The 17073-nt window shown below is 49.6% G+C and overlaps 1 protein-coding gene across 1 annotated transcript in view; it reads left to right on the forward strand.

Moving 5' to 3' along the window:
- The window catches only part of TTC19 (tetratricopeptide repeat domain 19), a 53798-nt gene that overhangs the window by 1556 nt on the left and 35169 nt on the right, over positions 1-17073 (forward strand). Inside the window, exon 2 of the mRNA XM_029611269.1 lies at positions 9163-9254. Within this exon, the coding sequence (XP_029467129.1) occupies positions 9163-9254 (92 nt within the window). The remainder of the gene's footprint in view (positions 1-9162; positions 9255-17073) is intronic.

The raw sequence follows: 17073 nt of genomic DNA on the forward strand, positions 1-17073 counted from the left end.
TTTTGCCTCTCTTCCAGCAGATGGAGACAGAAAAAGTTTTTACTAACATTGGCATATAACCTAGTAATTTGTGGCACTAACCACCCTGTTATAAATCAATCTTTAGGCAGTTTGTTCTACCATCTGATGTCTTGTTTTATTGTTTTGTTATTCTGTTATGGATCCTTGTTAACCCCTGCTATCTACTGTTGTGTTATTTGACAGTTGAATTTCTTGTGATGAAACATGATCCGTGTCAGGGGACCAACATTTTCCTATATGCTACGAATAAAAATCTTGGAAATGTTTGGAAAAGACATCTAATGACTTTAATTTGGTCACTCTCACAAGGATCCTAAAACTTCTAGCGCTATACCTATCGCTACATGATATAATCTAGTGTGCCACCTACAGTCCCTCTATATTTCTCTGTCTCCAGAAGATGGTAGAGGTGCAAAACCTACAGCCTGGAAAATTTAGCAAAAGAACAAATCAAAACAAATTTCCTCCCAGGAGGTTGCTAGGTCCTGGTGGGGCCATCCCTCCTGGTTCTGAGGTAGAAGAGCAACCCTTGACTAGCTTGGTCTTTTCTCTGCCAGGGGTGGACAGCTGGTGGTGCCAGCTTCCTCTCCCCCAGGAGGATTTGTGGAACCTGCTGCAATTCTTCCATTTTCTGGTGGTTAACAGGGAAGTAACTGGGTCTTGTTTTCCTCAGTTTTGTTTATAAGATAAAAAAATATATATATTCTTAGGGGAAGAGTGTCGAGCGGCAGGTTGTGCAGGTGCCGACTCTTTAGCGGTGGGGTTCCCAGGTCTGGTCTAGTTATTTTTTTGACAGCGGCTCTTGGAAGACACACAGTCACGCAAGGCTGGGACATCCCCGCGGCAGCAAGTGCTCTTCGAGTGGCGATGCATGCGTGCAGCTCTCCCATACCTGGCTTTTGTTTCCCTTACATCTCGGTTGGAGAAGGCAGTTCAGGACAGGTGGAGGCAGTGCCTTACAAGCAGCAGAAGGCTAAACAAGCTGCTGGGGCATCTGGCTGCTGCAGGAGATGCGGGAGTAGAAGAGGGCTTCCCATTCCTTTGTCCCCAGCCATGCAGAACCCCGAGAGAAGGCAGGGAGTGCAGTTGGGTGATAAGGTCCTCCTAAGGGAGGAATCGGACGATGGATCCATGTTTCGAAAACCAATCTGCTTCAAGGGGTCGAATCTCCAAAATCACATACCAAACAAACTCTTTAACGTTTCAATATGCTCATTTTGTCTGACAAGAGTGGGTCCTGCACCTCTCACAACATCTTCATAACACTTTAAAGAATCATGGATCCATGTCGGGGTGTGTGACCTTTACGTCGTGGCAAGATAAGAACTCTTTAATTTGAAGTAGCTCATACTGTTTTGAGAGTGACCATTAATGCTCATTGTTTTGGAGGTTTCACGGAGTTCTTCATGAAGAGTTAGTTATAAACGAACAATTCTTATTTGAGTGAGGCACAAATAAATAATAAAGTAAAGTGGTCTTGAAACTAATAACAGCTTTTGTGTTGCTATAAGCTGTTGGAGTGTCGGTCCTACAGATACTGTATTTAGTATAAAAAGAAATAGAAGAAAATTGTTTTGAAGCAAATGACCAGCTGACCATTTTCTTTAGCTGGAATTCCCCACATGGACAATATGGCGTCTTGGCAGATTGCCAAGGTGCCTCGCTTCTTCAGTCGAAGGTAGGATCACGACGGGGTCGATGCCTTGGATCTTTTGTGGGCTTGGGGAGTTCTGTGTGTTCCTCCCATGGCCGCTGGTGGGCAGTGTCATGGCAGATAGAAAATCATTTAGGTGAGGTGATTCTGGTGGCACCAGAATGGCCACGGCAGGCATGGTTCACGGATCTAGTAAACTAGCAGTGGACGGGCTGTTGTGACTAGGTCATCTGAAAATTCTTCACCAGGGTCCTATATTTTAAGAACAGGGGGCTCGCTTTTGTCTCACGGCTTGGCTTTTGAGAGGAAGCACCTGAGGGAAAAGATATTCAGAGGATGTCATTTCCACTTTGTTGCAGGCTAGAAAGCAATCTACTTCCTTGGCTTATGTGAGGATCTGGAGAGTTTTTGAGTTTTGGTGTGTAGTTCAGAAAGTAAAATCCACTTGGGTATTGATGACACACATTTTAACCTCCTTGCAGAGAGAGTCAGTGAAAGGCTTGTCCTTTAACTTCCTCAAAGTGCAAGTTGTGGCTTAAGGCTGCCCTCGAGGCAAGGTGCATGGAGTTTCCCTAGATGCTCATCTGGATGTGGTGCATTTTCTCCAGGGGGCGAAGCATCTGTGTCTTCTGGTGCACAAGTTATGTTCTTCCTGGAACCTAAACTTGGTCCTTAGGGGGATGCGTGCAGCTCCATTTGTGCCCTTAAAGAGAGCAACTATGAAGGATCTTACCCTAAAGGTTGCATTTCTACTGGTAATCTGTTCTGCCCATAGGATTTCTGAGCTCCAGGCTTTGTCATGTAGAGATCCCTTTTTGAACATCTCGGACTCCTGGATTTCATTAACTACAGTACCCACCTTTCTACCGAAGGTGGTGTCGACATTTCACTTGAGTTAATCGTGGAGCTACCAGCCTTTTCAAACATGTATGCGTCAGAGCCACATGCTAGGAATTTGAGGTGTTTGAACACAGAACGGGCCTTGTTGTGGTATCTTAAAATCACTGATGGTTTCAGGGTAGCAGATCATCTGTTTATGCTATGGAGTGGTGCAGAAAAGGGGCATAAAGCTTTTGAGTCCACTAATATGCAGTGGCTGAAGGAAGTTATAGGCTCGGCATATGTTTGTCAGGGGTGTCCTGTTCCAGAAGGGTTAAGGACTCACTCTATTCGGTTACAGGTGGCTTCTTGGGCTGAGTGTCAGCAGGTATTGCTGCAGGAGATTGTCTTGTGGCCACATGGAAGTCATTGCACACTTTTGCCAGACATTGCTTGGATGTCCAGGCTCCGGAGGCCATGGGGTTTGGTAAGAGTGTTCTTCGAGCAGGACTCTCCCAGTCCCACCCTATTTAGGGAAGTTTTGGTACATTCCAGGAGTTTGAACTGATCTGGGTATGAACAGGAAAGGAAAATTGGTTTTTACCTTATTTATTTATTTATGAACTTTTATTTACCGATGTTCGTAGAACACATCACACCGGTTTACAAAAAACTGAATGAAAGGAAAATTACAATGAACGTGGGAGGGGGAGCGAGGGGTAGGCTAGAAAGGGGAGAAGAGGGGGGGTAGGGAGCTATAAGAGAGGGAGAAATGATAGGAACGCAGATGGTAGGAACAGCAGATCATAAACAATATAACAATATAAGTTCAGAACTTGAGAATAATTGAGGCTATATACAGACTATACAATAATGTCATACATTTTTGAGAGTTCATGGAATACCACAGATCAGTCAAGAGTCTTACCTTACTTGTGGGGGAGAGTCCACTTGCACCGTTATTGTAAATATGCTGAAGAATTACTCAGGTATCATTAATTTTTTCTCCAATTAAGATTGGAAAGAGTTTTCCATTGCAAGGTTATACTTTCCTCTTGCTCATCATGGGGGTTGTGCTCAATTGTATTAGTTATTGTGGCCTTTATCTTGGCTTGGGTACAGGTCAATACCGAGGGACTGCAGGTGGCACATTTGATTATATGCCAGTGTCAGTAAAATTTTCTCTGTCTCCATCTGCTGGAAGGGAGGCATAATCCCAGGAGTCTGGACTGTTCTGTGGTATTCCAGGAACGAAAATTAGCAGGTAAGAACCAATTTTCCTATAGATCCCATGCTACTAATGCAGTAATAAGTAGTGGCTATTCCCTAAGTCAACTTGACTAATAGATTATGGACTTCTCCTCCAGGAATTTATCCAAACCTTTTTTTAAATCCAGTTATGCTAACTGCCTTAACCACATCCTCTGGCAATGAATTCCAGAGCTTAATTGTGCATTGCATGAAAAAGAATTTTCTCCTTTTTTGTTTAAAATGTGCTACTTGGTAACCGGTCCTTATCTGAAAGAGTAAATAACCGGTTCACAGTTACATGTTCTAGACCTCTCTCATATCTCCATCAGCCGTCTCTTCTTCTCCAAGCTGAACAGCCCTATCCTCTTTAGCCTTTCCTCATAGGGGAGCCATTCCATCCCCTTTATCATTTTGATATCTATAACAGTGGTACCAAGAAACTTTTTAACGGTTATAGAGACCAGCATGGTAATGGAGACTTAATCTTCTAAGAGATTTTGTAGTGTATAATTTTTAGCTGTAAACACGAGTATGGCCAGCTATCTTGATTTTGGACAGAATAGCCCCTCTGTTGCCCTGTAAAAAAAATCCATGCCACCATAGTGTTAAAACAAATCTTTTTTTTCTCCTGTTTATTCTAAAATGCCCCTCTAGGATGGGAGAGGGACTACTCACTCCCAGCAAGAAGCAGGGCTCCAAATTCAGCTGTCAGGTTAAGGAATTAGTATTCAAAAACTCTAAATTCTTAATTTAGGGAGTTAGGTTCCTAAATTGATGTAGTGAAAATTTACTAGGGCTGAGAATAGAAGACAGAAAAACTAAATGGCAGATTAAATTGTAATTTTGAAAAGTGCAGTGATGCACACTGGGAAAAATAATTCCAAATACAGGACCCAATGCTGGGTTCTGTTTTGGGAGTTACCACCATTATGGACAATACATTGAAGACTTCAGCTCGTTGCACAGCGATGGTCAAATAAGCAAATTGTAGAGACCACGGCGTGGTCTGTAGACCCCTAGCCTGAGTTGGGGTTGACGCTACCTGAGAGGGTAAGTGTGAGTGGGGCTACAAGTTTGGAATAGCTGTGGATGAATGTCCTATAATAATTGGCAAATCCCAGAAATCGTACAGCCCGTAGGCTGAGGATCCATCCGGAATCCGTGCCAAGAAACAATGTAGCCCAAGAAGGGTAGACTTTCCTTTTCAAAAGAACATTTTTCTAGTTTAGCAAATAGACGGTGGTCTCAGAGGCATTGGAGTACCAGAGCCACGTCTAGGCGATGGATCTGAAGGTCCTTGGAAAACACTAAAATGTTGTCCAGATAGACGACGACACATTGGTACAATAAATCACAGAAGACCTTGTTCATCATATTTTGGAAGACGGCTGGGGCATTGCAGAGTCCAAAAGCTATCACTAAATACTCGTAGTGCCTGTCACGAGTATTGAAGGCCGTCTTCCACTCATCGCCTTCCCAAATACGAATGAGGTTGTAGGCCCCACGAAGGTCGAACTTGGAGAAAATCCGGACTCCTTGCAGACGGTCAAACAGCTCCACAATAAGAGGTAGGGGGTATTGATCCTTTAAAGTGATGGCATTCAAGCCCCTGTAATCTATACAGGGGCGGAGATTCCCATCTTTTTGGCCACAAAAAAAGAAGCCAGCCCCCGCATGGGATGAGGATTTGTGGATAAACCCCTTGACCAAATTCTCCTGCACGCACTCAGACATGGCCCTGGTCTCGGCGAGGGACAGAGGGTAGACACGGCCCCAAGGAGGTTCGGTGTTGGGCAGGAGGTTGATGGCGCAGTCGTATTGGTGGTGCGGAGGTAGGACATCGGCCCCTTGCTTAGAGAAGACATCCATGAAGGAGGCATAATGGGAAGGCAGCCCAGCCGGAAGAAGTATCGTGGTGAGGCACCCTTGAGGAGCTGATGACTTTAGGCAAGAGGTGCGGCAAGTAGGGCCCCATTGAGTGAGCTGTAAGGACACCCAGGCAAATTGCGGAGAATGTTTCTGTAACCAAGGCAATCCGAGGACAAAGGGAAGAATAGCGCGATCAATGAGATGGAAAGCCAGTGTCTCTTCATGAAGAGCGCCAGTGTGGAAGGCGATAGGTACGGTGGTATGGGTGACTTTGCCTGGCAAGGGCTCCCCAGAAATCGAGGACAGTATGAGAGGCACCGGAGCGAAGCGGGTAGGAATCCTGAGGTGCTGGACTAATTGAGAATAAAATTGCCCTGGCTCCGGAGTCCACTAGAGCCAGAGGCTGGAATTCGTGCTTGTCCACGAGGAGAGATACTGGGAGAGTAAGTGGGGGGATTAGGAGATGTCAGGCCTAGGGAAAGTCCCCCAATATGACCTAGGCCCGAGCATTTCCCGAACGTACAGGGCATTGAGCCAGGAGATGCCCTGCCTCTCCATAGTATAGTCAAAGCCCGGAGTGTCGACATCTGAGGCGTTCTTCAGAGGTCAACTGACCCCTACCCAACTGCATGGGCTCTTCGGAGGTAATTTTACCAGCCCCCGCAGTCTGTTTGGGAGAGGGCGAGAGTAAAAGCCTCCGCGAGGCTATAGGAGGGCTTTTAGAAGGCTGTAGCTCCCAAGTCCTCTCTTGGCGTCGACGATCAACGCGGCCCGTCAGATTAATGAGGGCATCATGTATAGAAGGTAACTCATGGGCCACACAACTCGTCTTTAATCTGATGGGAGAGGCCATCCAAGAAGATTGAGTGTAAGCAGTCCTCGCCCCAATGAAGTTCCGATGCCAGGGTGCGAAACTTGATAAACATAATCCGTGAGAGACCGGAAACTTTGGCGCAAGTGCAATAGAGACGAACTGGAGATAGACTGGCGTCCCGGATCGTCAAAGACTGTACGAAACAGCGAGAGGAAGCCTTGCAAACTTTGCAGCACAGGGTGGGCACGTTCCCAGAGTGGCGAGGCCAAGGCCTTACCGACCAACAGGGAAAGGATATATGTGGTCTTAGTGTGGTCATCAGGACAAAGTGCAGACTGAAGACAAAAGTGCATGTGGCACCGGTTCAAGAAGCTGTGGCAGTGCTGGGGATCCCCGGTGAAACGTGGAGGCGCCAGGAGGGGCAGGACTGGTCATGCAGTCAGCAAAGGGGTGGAAAGGCCCACAACCATAGAAGCCGATGTACCCAGATGAACAGTTGAATCCAGACGTTGACCTAGCCGTTCCACTTCCGAGGCGAGGGACTCCAGCACTTTCTGCTGTTTGCATATTTTTTGGGCTAAGCCAGGTATGGCCTGCAGAGCAGAGGCCTCCGCTGGATCCATGGGCTTGGCAATCTGTAGAGACCATGGTGTGGTCTGTGGACCCCTAGCCTGAGTTGGGGTTGACGCTACCTGAGAGGGTAAATCCCCCACAGGTCCCCAACGTCAAGAGGCAAAGCCGGAGGAAGATAGGGGCCAGCTGGAGCTTCGTCAATACCAGTCCACATTCCCCGTGGGTTGAGTCCTTGGGTGCCGGGACTGGCTGGACTTAGGTGGGCACCTGAGGTGTGGTATAGGTGCCGGAACTGGAGCGGGGCGTGGTTGGAGTCAAGGCTGACAGACAAGACAGGCAGAGTTCAGGAGCCAGCAACAGAAGACAGGTGCCTGCCTAGAGTCGGAGGTCAGGCTGCTCAAGGATGTCCAAGAGCCCCGATCCCACCACCGGGTAGACGAGGTCCAGTCCAAGATTCCGAGGCAGGCAGCAGTCAAGCAGAGTAAGGTCCGATCCAAGGTTCAGAGGCAGGCGGTAGACGAGCAGATTGAGGTCCAGTCCTAGGTTCAGAGGCAGGCGACAGACGAGCAGAGTGAGGTCCAGTCTGGGATTCAGAGCCAAGAGATCCGTCAGAAGAGACTCTAGGAAGAAGGGTGCAAGGCCTGGTACTGGAGAGGGAGTCAGGTACTGGAACAGAAGTCCTTCAGTGTGAAGCGCAGGAACCTGAGAGAAGCAACGCAGGAGACTCGTTGACAACCCGCCTGGGTACAGCCCAGGGGGCCTTATATAGTCCTGCGCTGATGACGTCATCCTCCGGGGCGGTCCCAGTTTCCTGCCAAAGGCCCTTTAAATAGTTGTTAGTGCTGAGCACGCCTATGGGGAACCCCGGGCGGGTCCGGAAGCTGTCACCGTCTCATGTGCTGGCGAGGCCGCAGAGGCCTCGGCGTCAGTGGGTGCAAGCGGAGAGGAATCTGAGAGGCAGGCCGTGGCAGCCGATGTCCCAGGCAGGGCCCAGAGGCGTAGCCGAGTGGAAGGTGCTGGCATTGGGGTTATGCGGGCGGTGAGTGCAACACAAATAGAACGTTAGGAATTATCCGAAAAGGAATGGAGAATAAAATAAAAAATATCATATTGCCTCTGTATTGAGCCATGGTGCAATCAAGTCTTTATTGTTTGCAATTCTCGTTGTCCCATCTCAAGAAAGAGCAGAATTAGTAAAGGGGCAGAGGAGGGCGACAAAAATGAGAAAGGGGATGGAACATCTCTCCTATGATGAGAGGCTACGAAAGCTAGGAATCTTCAGTTTTGAAAAGGGACGGCTGAGAGGGACCATGATAGAAGCTTATAAAATCATGAGTGGGGTGGAGCGGGTAAATAAAAGATAGTATTTACCCTTTCAAATAATACTAAAACAAGGGGACACTTCATGAAACTAACAACCTGCAGATTCAAAACAAATCATATAAAGCACTTTGTCATTCAGCGCACTGTCAGGCTGAGGAATCGTTTGCCAGAGGATGTGATAAAGGCGAATAGCATAGCGGGGTTTAAAAGAGGTTTGGACAAGTTCCTGGAAGAAAAGTCCATAATGCATTACCAGGTATAGTAAGGAAAGCTATTGCTATCTCAGAGAATGAGTAACAGGAATTAGAGGTATTTTATGGGATGTGTCAGGTACTTGTGACCTGGATTGGCTTCTGTTGGAGACAGAATGCTGGGCTAGATGGACCTTGGTCTGACCCAGTATGGCATGTTCTTATGAGTTCCTAAATATAGTCCCTTATTTTTACTAGGTGTCTCAACAGTGGGTGGCTATGGGGGTGGACTTAAGAGTGGGGAAAAAAGTTAGATTCCTAATGTGCAAATGATTGCAGGCCTAAATTTAGGGAAAGAAATGTAGCTGATAATTTTAAGTTCCTAAATTCAGCTGAAATTTTCCTAAATGTATGCATTTAAGTGAAGTGCTACCCTTTAGTAATTAAACTGTTCTCTCTATGATGGGGTGACCTGCCTGGAATGGGTTAGGAGTGACACTGATCCCTGGATTTATACTTGGAATGAGGATGTGGGATTTCAGCTATAGAATAAAGTCAGTTTTCATCGCCCGCTCTATAGGAAATGAACATTCAAAAGACTTAAAGTTATGAGAATAATAACTCCCAACCTGTTTTCCTCTTTTCAGCGTTCTCCTTGTTCTCTAAACCTGTTGAGGAGGAGAAGGGTGAGAGCTCAGAGGCCGAAGATCAAATTATATTTCTGTTGAAAAAAGCTAAAGTAAGAATATGAAATGACCATTGAAGCATTTGGCACTGTTTGTTATTTCTTAGACATGCAGGTTTTCAAAAAAAAGACTACAAGCAGTAAAACATCTGCAGCCACTGCTAGATCAACGAAAGGAGGGCTCCCAGTTGTTCATATAACGCTGACAGAATTTAAGTTTCCTCTTAATCTGTATTTCCCTGTACATACCCAGATCAGCCCAGACTCCCGGGTTTTCCCTCCCCTCCAGCAGATGGAGACAGAGAAAGTTTCACTGACACTGCCTCTTAACACAAGGTGCCACTTGCAGTCCCTCAGTATTTCTTTTTCTCCAGCAGATGGTGGAGGTGCAAAACCTGCAGTCTGATAAAAAAAAACCCCAACAAAACAAACCGAAGTTAGAGGGAAAGGACTCAAGCATGCCTCCCAGGGGGTTGTTGGGTCCTGGTGGGACCATTCCCCCTGGTTTGTGAGGCGGACGAGCAGGGGCTTGGGGACCCTTAATTGCTTGGTACTCTGGCACCAGTCAGAGTGGATACCTGGAGGTTCCTGGTTCATCACCCTGGAGGAGAATCAGAGCCTGCTGCCATTTCTTCTTTAAGGGAAGTGCCCTTTATGTTTCTTAAAGTTTTTTGTTCAAAAAAAAAAAGTATGATATATTTCCGAGGGAAACTGTCTGAGCGGTAGGCAGGGCAGAAGTGGTACGGCAGGCCCTCCCCACTCTACCCGGTCCTCTCTCTTTGCGGATCGGGCAGCTCTTCACTTTCTCCCTCTTTCCTCCATGTGTCCTGGCGTAGTTCCTTTTTGCAACTCGCGGCGATGTGCTCTGGAGGAGAGATGTCATGCTGCACGGGTCGAGATGCAAAGAATGTGGAGACGTGGGTGCGTGTCTCCTGCGATGACCGGTGCTCCCGGTGTCTCTCCAGAGGAGAGAACACCGTGAGGATGGGAAAGATCGATGCGGCCGTAGCTCTTCTCGACGGGACAGCAAGTGGTCAACCCATTCCTGATGAGTGCGGGAACGGTGGCCATTTTGTCGACTTTTTTTTTTTTTTTTGCTGTTGCGTGAGCCGGAGAAGGGGATTTCCCTCCTCTGCTCTCCCCTGTAGCTGGGGCCTCCGGGGAAGGCCAGAAAGCTAGGGAAACTCTTGCTGCCAACAATGAGGACACTCAGGAGGATTCAGATCCCTCCTCTGACTTCTCTTCGGATTTTGTTCTTTTATTACATAAGGCTTATAAAGCCAGAAAAGCGCAGGGGTCAACAGCATATTTAAGGCCAGTGAAGAGGGCCAGAGTTTCTCAGTCTTCCAGGGCTACGAGGGTCCGGCGGTTCCCAGGGGCCCTGTCACCGTCCGCCACCACAGATAGCTCCTCTAAGGTTTTGGATATAAAGGGCCCATGGATGCAGGAACCATCGGCATCCGATCTGGAGCTAGCAGTCCAGGAAATTGATCTGGCACTGTCAAAAGGTTCTATGGTGGAAGGGGATGATCCCAAAGTGGTACGGCTGTTCCACATTGAGGAGCTGGACCCCTTGATTCCTGCGGTTTTCACGTAGATAAGCAGGGTGAATTAGCCATGCTGTCTGGGATGTCCTCTGGTCCTGTAGGTGGCAGAGCTCTCAAAGTAAAGTTCTGAGTCTTGCTGTAGTGTGTGCCTGCTTGGCACCTCCCCCCACCTTCCAGAGTCTCCTCAGTCCGTTTTTTTCTGCGAGCTGGACAGCATGCAGAGCTCTCGGTCTCCTCAAGCTTTTTCTGTGAAGAGAATACTTTGAAATAAACTTCTTTTTTTTTTTTTACTTTCACCCTTCTGCAGAGGGAAGTGTTCCCTATCCTCCCAGGGGGTTGTTAGATCCTGCGGGGTCATCCTCTTTGGTAGCAGGTTAAAGGAGCTGGGTTTGGTAACCCCGCGGGGCTCCAGTCAGGTAAGAAGCTGGGGAAGTGATTACTGGTGGTCCAGTCCCTCTCTTACCCCGTGCTGATTTTGATTTTTACAAAAAAAAAATCAACATTTTTGAAAAATTTTCTTTTTTGGTCAGCTGCAATCCAGGACACCTCCCCATTGGAACTGCCGTGTTTTTGACGAATTTTGCCATGTTTTTGGGCCGTTTTTTCCCCCTCACGATGCTGCGGCCATCTTTGTATTTGCTCCTGTTGCTTACCTTGTGGGGAAGGCAGTTCCTTTTCAGGGTCTGCAGCATTGCCCAAGCCTCGAGGGGCTCCCAAATGCCCGGCAGCGAGATTTCAGTGCTGATCCTTTTTCCTTCAGTGCAGGGATGTCAGTCATCTTAAGCACTGCTGCAGAAGTTCAGGCAAGGGCTATGGGGGAGGGGCTGCTTCCCCAGCGCTGTCACCGGTCCCTGCCAGTGCTGATGAATCTTTAGATCAGGACCAGGATTTTTTACAAGGGGACAGAATATTGATCCTGATTCTTTTTCTTTAGATTTTGTCCTCCTTATGCACAAAGCATTTTTGGCTTCCAGGTCTCCGCAAGGTGCTGCTTTGCCTGTGCGACCCCCAGCCTCCAAGGTATCCAAGTGCACTGATGGGCCCGCGTTTTTACGGGTAGCAAAGTTAAAAGGCGCCGTGGCTTCAGATGGCTCAGCCGCCCCGGTAGTTCCAGGGACTGTGGCTGCTGGTGCAGGGGCCTCTCTTCCCCCCCCCCCCCCCCCAATCGGATGAGGATCAGGGAAAACAGACTCCCTTGGATGAAGATGACCCTAAGGTGGTCCATCTGTTTAAGAGAGAGGAATTAGAGCCTCTCATTCCTGCAGTTCTTACTGAGCTCTGGGTGGAGCTCCCCCCGCTTGCTTTGCCGTAGGACTCGGTGGATCCAGTCCTGGTGGGATTACGAACACCGACCCGGGTTTTTCCGGTCCATACTATGCTGCAGCAGCTGATGACCAGGGAGTGGGATGCTCTGGATGCTAGTTTGAGGGTTGGACGAGCCATGGATAAGCTTTATCCCTTAGTGGATGATTTTTGGAGCTACTGCGGTCCTAAGGTAGATGCTTCGGTTTTGGCGGTTGTCAAACGAACCACGATCCCAGTAGCAGGCTCGGCGGCTCTCAAGGACCTGCAGGACTGCAAGCTGGAAGTGCTGCTCAAATGCATTTTTGATGTGTCGGCCCTGGGTATCCGGGCGGCGGTGTGTAGCAGTTATATGCTGCGTTCGAGCCTGCGCTGGGTACAGCAATTACTGACGTCTAGAGATGATCTCCCTCCAGGTGAGTCAGAACAGGCGCAGCATTTGGAAGCTGTGGTGGCATATGGGGCGGATGCGCTGTATGACCTGCTCCGCACTTCCTCTCATACTCTGTCGTCGGCAAGGAGGCTTTTGTGGCTCCGAAACTGGTCAGCGGATGTTTCTTCCAAGACGCAGCTTGGTGCTATGCCGTTTAAAGGTGGCTTTTTATTCAGGGATGATTTGGAGCAGTTGATAAAGAATTCTCTTGTCCCCTGCGGGACTTGTTTATGGTTTCCCCTTGCGCTTTGCTTGACAAAAGACAGATGATTCAGGAAACCGTGGACTGGTTGCAAGCTCTGGGAGCTGTGGTTCCCGTTTCGTTGGGGGAAAGAGGGACAGGAAGTTATTCCATATACTTCATGGTTCCAAAAAAGGAGGGTTCTTTCTGTCCAATTCTGGATATAAAGAAAGTGATTGTGGCTCTCAAGGTTCCCTGGTTTCGAAGGGAAACTCTGTGTTCAGTGATTGCAGCAGTTGCAAGGAGGAGTTCATGGCTTCCCTGGACTTGTCTGAAGCATACCTGCACATTCCAATCCGCCCAGACCACCAGCAGTTTCTTCGCTTCATGATCCTCAGGAAACATTTCCAGTTTTGTGCCCTTCTGTTTGGATTAGTGTCAGTGCCTCGAACATGGTGTGGTGGCGGCGGCGCTCAGGAAGAGGGGGCATCTTGGTTCATCCATATCTGGCTTATTCGGTGAAGTTGGAAGTTCTTGGTACTCAGGCAGTGGCTTAGATCCTCCAGCAACTGAGGTCCCTGGGTTGGGTTGTGAACCTGCTGAAGAATCATCTCTCTCCGTCTCAGGTTCTGGAGTTCTTGGACGCATGTTTTGACACAAGGGTAGGAAAGGTTTACCTCACGGAGAAGCGTATTCTCAAACTGCTGAGGCAGGTGCTCAGGAAGCTGCGGTTCCCAGGGTCTGGGATTACCTTCAGGTGTTGGCTCAATGGTCTCGACGTTGGAATTGGTCCCTTGGGCTTTTGTGCATGAGACCTCTGCAGTGGTCCCTTCTTTCCCGATGGGACCCATTGTCGGAACAGTTCCATTTGCCTCTGTCACTCAAGGAGCCTGCCAGGTCCAGTCTCTCATGGTGGCTTGGTCAAGAACAGCTGAAATGTGGAGGAGACTGGGAGGTTCCAGATTGGGTGGTAGTTACCATCAATGCCAGTCTCTCCGGCTGGGGGGCGGTATGCCAGAATCAGTCGGCCCAGGGGCAATGGTCTGAAGAAGAGAGGTCCTGGTCTTATCAATTGTTTGGAGATGAGGGCAGTGAGGTGCGCCTTGGTGGCATTTCTGTCTTTGTTGATCGGCTGCTTGGTGCACATCCTGTCAGACAACGTGACCACGGTAGCTTATATCAATCATCAAGGGGGAGCCAGGAGTCTAACAGTGGCCCTGGAAGCTCAGGAGTTGTTTCTGTGGGCAGTGCAACATCTAGCTATGTTAGTGGCGTCTCACATTGCCAGGGTGGGCAGTGTGCAGGCAGATTTTCTCAGTTGTCAGAAGCTGGACCCCAGAGAGTGGGAACTCTCAGAGGAGGCGATGGCTCTGATATGTCACTGGTGGGGGACTCCTTGCCTGGACCTGATGGCGACACAAAAGAACGCCAAGGATCCCTGATTCTTCAGTCGCAGAAGAGAGCATAGGGCATAGATGCTCTAGTTCTGCCCTGGCCCCGAGGGATTCTTTGTTTTCTCCGAGGTCCCTGGTAGAGAAACTGATATGGCGCATAGAAAATCATCCCAGTGAAGTGATTCTGGTGGCGCCACAATGGCCAAGGAACCCGTGGTTTGTGGATCTGGTCAACCTGGCAGTGGACGGTCTGCTCAGGCTCGTGCATTTGCCGATGCTACATCGGCAAGGTCCAGTATTTTCAGATAGGGCAGATCACTTCTGTCTAGTGGCTTGGCTTTTGAGAAGAAGCATTTGAGAGAAAAAGGATATCCGGAGGATGTCATTACCACCTTGTTGCAAGCTAGGAAGACTTCCACTTCACTGTCATATGTAAGGGTTTGGAAAGTCTTTGAGTTCTGGTACACAGATCAAGGAATGGTTGCAATGCGCTGGCAAGAGATTCCTCAGGCAGGAACCTATTTTTAGCACTGACCACGGCTTAATAGCGCCTCCTGCTCAGTGCAGGAAACTGTGTCGCAAATGCGGCCTGAGGCCTCGATGCAGCCACATTTTGCCCCAATTGTGTCTCCAGAATGGTGGGGACCTCCGCGGGACTCACAGGTAGTGGTCATTCTGCTTGGTCATCTGGTCCATTGCAGGAGACCCCGGGAGGAGGCGGGGGGTGTCGGATGAGGCAGTGGCCATCTTGGTTCCACGTGTCAGAAGCCAGGCCTCTGCGAGGGAGCTTCAGGACTCCCTTCTCTTGCTCTTTCTGGTTAATCAGTGCCCTGTTGAGGACAGGGAATGGGAGGAAGAGGAGAGTGACCAGGATCAGTAGTCCAGTGATTCCGAAGAATTCACAGATTTTGTCCTGCTCCTCTATAAAGCCTGTTTAGCTACGAAGGAGGCAGGAACTAAGCGCTCTGTCCCTCAGAAGACCCGTTTGGCTCAGAGGCCTAAGGCAGCTAAGCAGGCGGGGTCAAGGGGAATTCTTCGGCTTCTTGGCCTGGGTCATCCCTTCAATGAATAAGAGGGCACGTCTGACGAAGCAGAAGATACAGGTCACCTGCAGGGAGATCCGGGGGTGGGGGTGGGGGGTGATCTGGACAAGAACCCTGGGAGCGTATTAGCTGATATCATGCAGGATGCGAAAGACGTCCTGATCGCAGAAGGGGATGATCCTAGGGTGGTGAGATTGTTCTGTAAGGAGGAATTGCGGCCACCAAACTGCCTAGTTTTCATGACAGACGCGAGCCTCTGGGGTTGGGGAACTCCCTGTCAGGAACTGACAGCCCAGGGGCATTGGACCAAGGAAAAAGCGAGCTGGAACGTAAACCACCTGGAAGCCCGAGCAATCAGATTGGTATGTCTACAATTCAGCCACATGCTCCAGGAGGAAACAAGAGCAAGCAAGTGTCTCTGGAGATAGATCTCCTTATGGAATAGGTGGAATTGAATCTACAGATGATCTTGGCCTCTCACATTGCAGGAAAAGACAATGTCAAAGCAGACTTTCTAGGCAGGGAGAGTCTGGATCCAGGAGAATGGGCATTGTCAGCCAGAGCATTTCAGCTGCTGGTAGATCGCTGGGCCTCCTGTCCATCGACCTGCTGGCTGCATCTATCAATGCAAAGGTCTCCTGATTCTTCAGTCGCAGAAGAGATCAGCGATCCTGAAGATCAACATCCTTGTTCAGACCTGGCCAGAGGAGGACTTGGTGTATGCCTTCCCTGCTGGGCAGGGTCATTCGCAAGATCGAGCACCACAGGAGATTAGTCCTTCTAGTGGCTCCAGATTGGCCCAGACGCCTGTGGTATGCAAACATGTGGAGCAGGTCCCCATGCCTCCCACCACACACGAACCTGCTCCAGCAAGGTCCAGTCCTTCACGAGGATCCAACTCTGTTTTGTCTTACGGTCTGGCCCTTGAGAGGGCTCGCCTGATGAAGCGTGGATATTCGGCAGCAGTAATTACTACCTTGCTCCATGCACAGAAGTTCTCAACGTCCTTAGCGTATGTGTGGGTCTGGAGAGGCCTGGTGCGAGGAATGCGGGGTTGCCCTCAAATGGCCAAAATCCCTCTGGTTCTGGAATATTTACAGGATGGCCTGAATAAAGGATTGTCCCTTAACTCCTTGAAGGTCCAGGTAATGGCTCTCTCCTGTTTCAGTGGCAAGGTGGATGGAACCCGCCTGTCTGCGCATCCGGACATAGCCCATGTTCTAAAAGGGGTAAAACACTTCCGGCCACCCCTACAGTGGCCGGTTCCCTTGTGGAATCTTAATCTAGTATTAGACTTTTTGGCAGGGCCTTCCTTTCAGCCGCTGCGCAGTCTGTCCTTGCACCTGTTAATGCTGAAAACTGTGTTCTTGGTGGCAATATGCTTGGCTCGTTGCATCTTTGACTTACAGGCATTGTCATGTTGGGAACCTTTCCTCTGGATGACCCCGGACTTCCTGGTACCTGTCATTTCAAATGACATTTGAAATGACAGGTACCAGGAAGTGGATGGTTCACCTGTGCGCGCAGCTCCAATTTTCCGCCTCCTTCGGACGGGCAAGAGATGAAATTTCAAGGGCAAACTTTCCCCCAGCCCCCACTCACCTGCCCTGGCCACGGCCATGCAAGCCCCCAGCAGCAGAAGGGCGTCCATGGGTGCCGGTCTCCTGTGCGGGCGCGCTGACAGCTCCGGAGCAGCCCCAGTCCTCTCTCCCCTCCTCCCGAGGCTCGTACTGCGGCTCCCCTGCCTCCCGGAGGCAGCCGGCGGCGAGAGCAGCTTCAGCAGCCTGGGGCGGATCGGGTGCTCCCATTTGGGAGGCGCGGCTTCCAGCAGCCCCCGCCGGCGAAGGTGCATGAGCGCACGCCGTGACCTCGGACGTCCAGCCGGGCGCTCAGGTCACGGCGTGCGCTCATGCACCTTCGCCGGCGGGGGCTGCCTCACATGGGGAGCACCCTATCCGCCCCAGGCTGCTGAA

This window comes from Rhinatrema bivittatum, chromosome 8, assembly GCF_901001135.1.
Source record: "Rhinatrema bivittatum chromosome 8, aRhiBiv1.1, whole genome shotgun sequence".
Lineage (NCBI taxonomy): Eukaryota > Metazoa > Chordata > Amphibia > Gymnophiona > Rhinatrematidae > Rhinatrema > Rhinatrema bivittatum.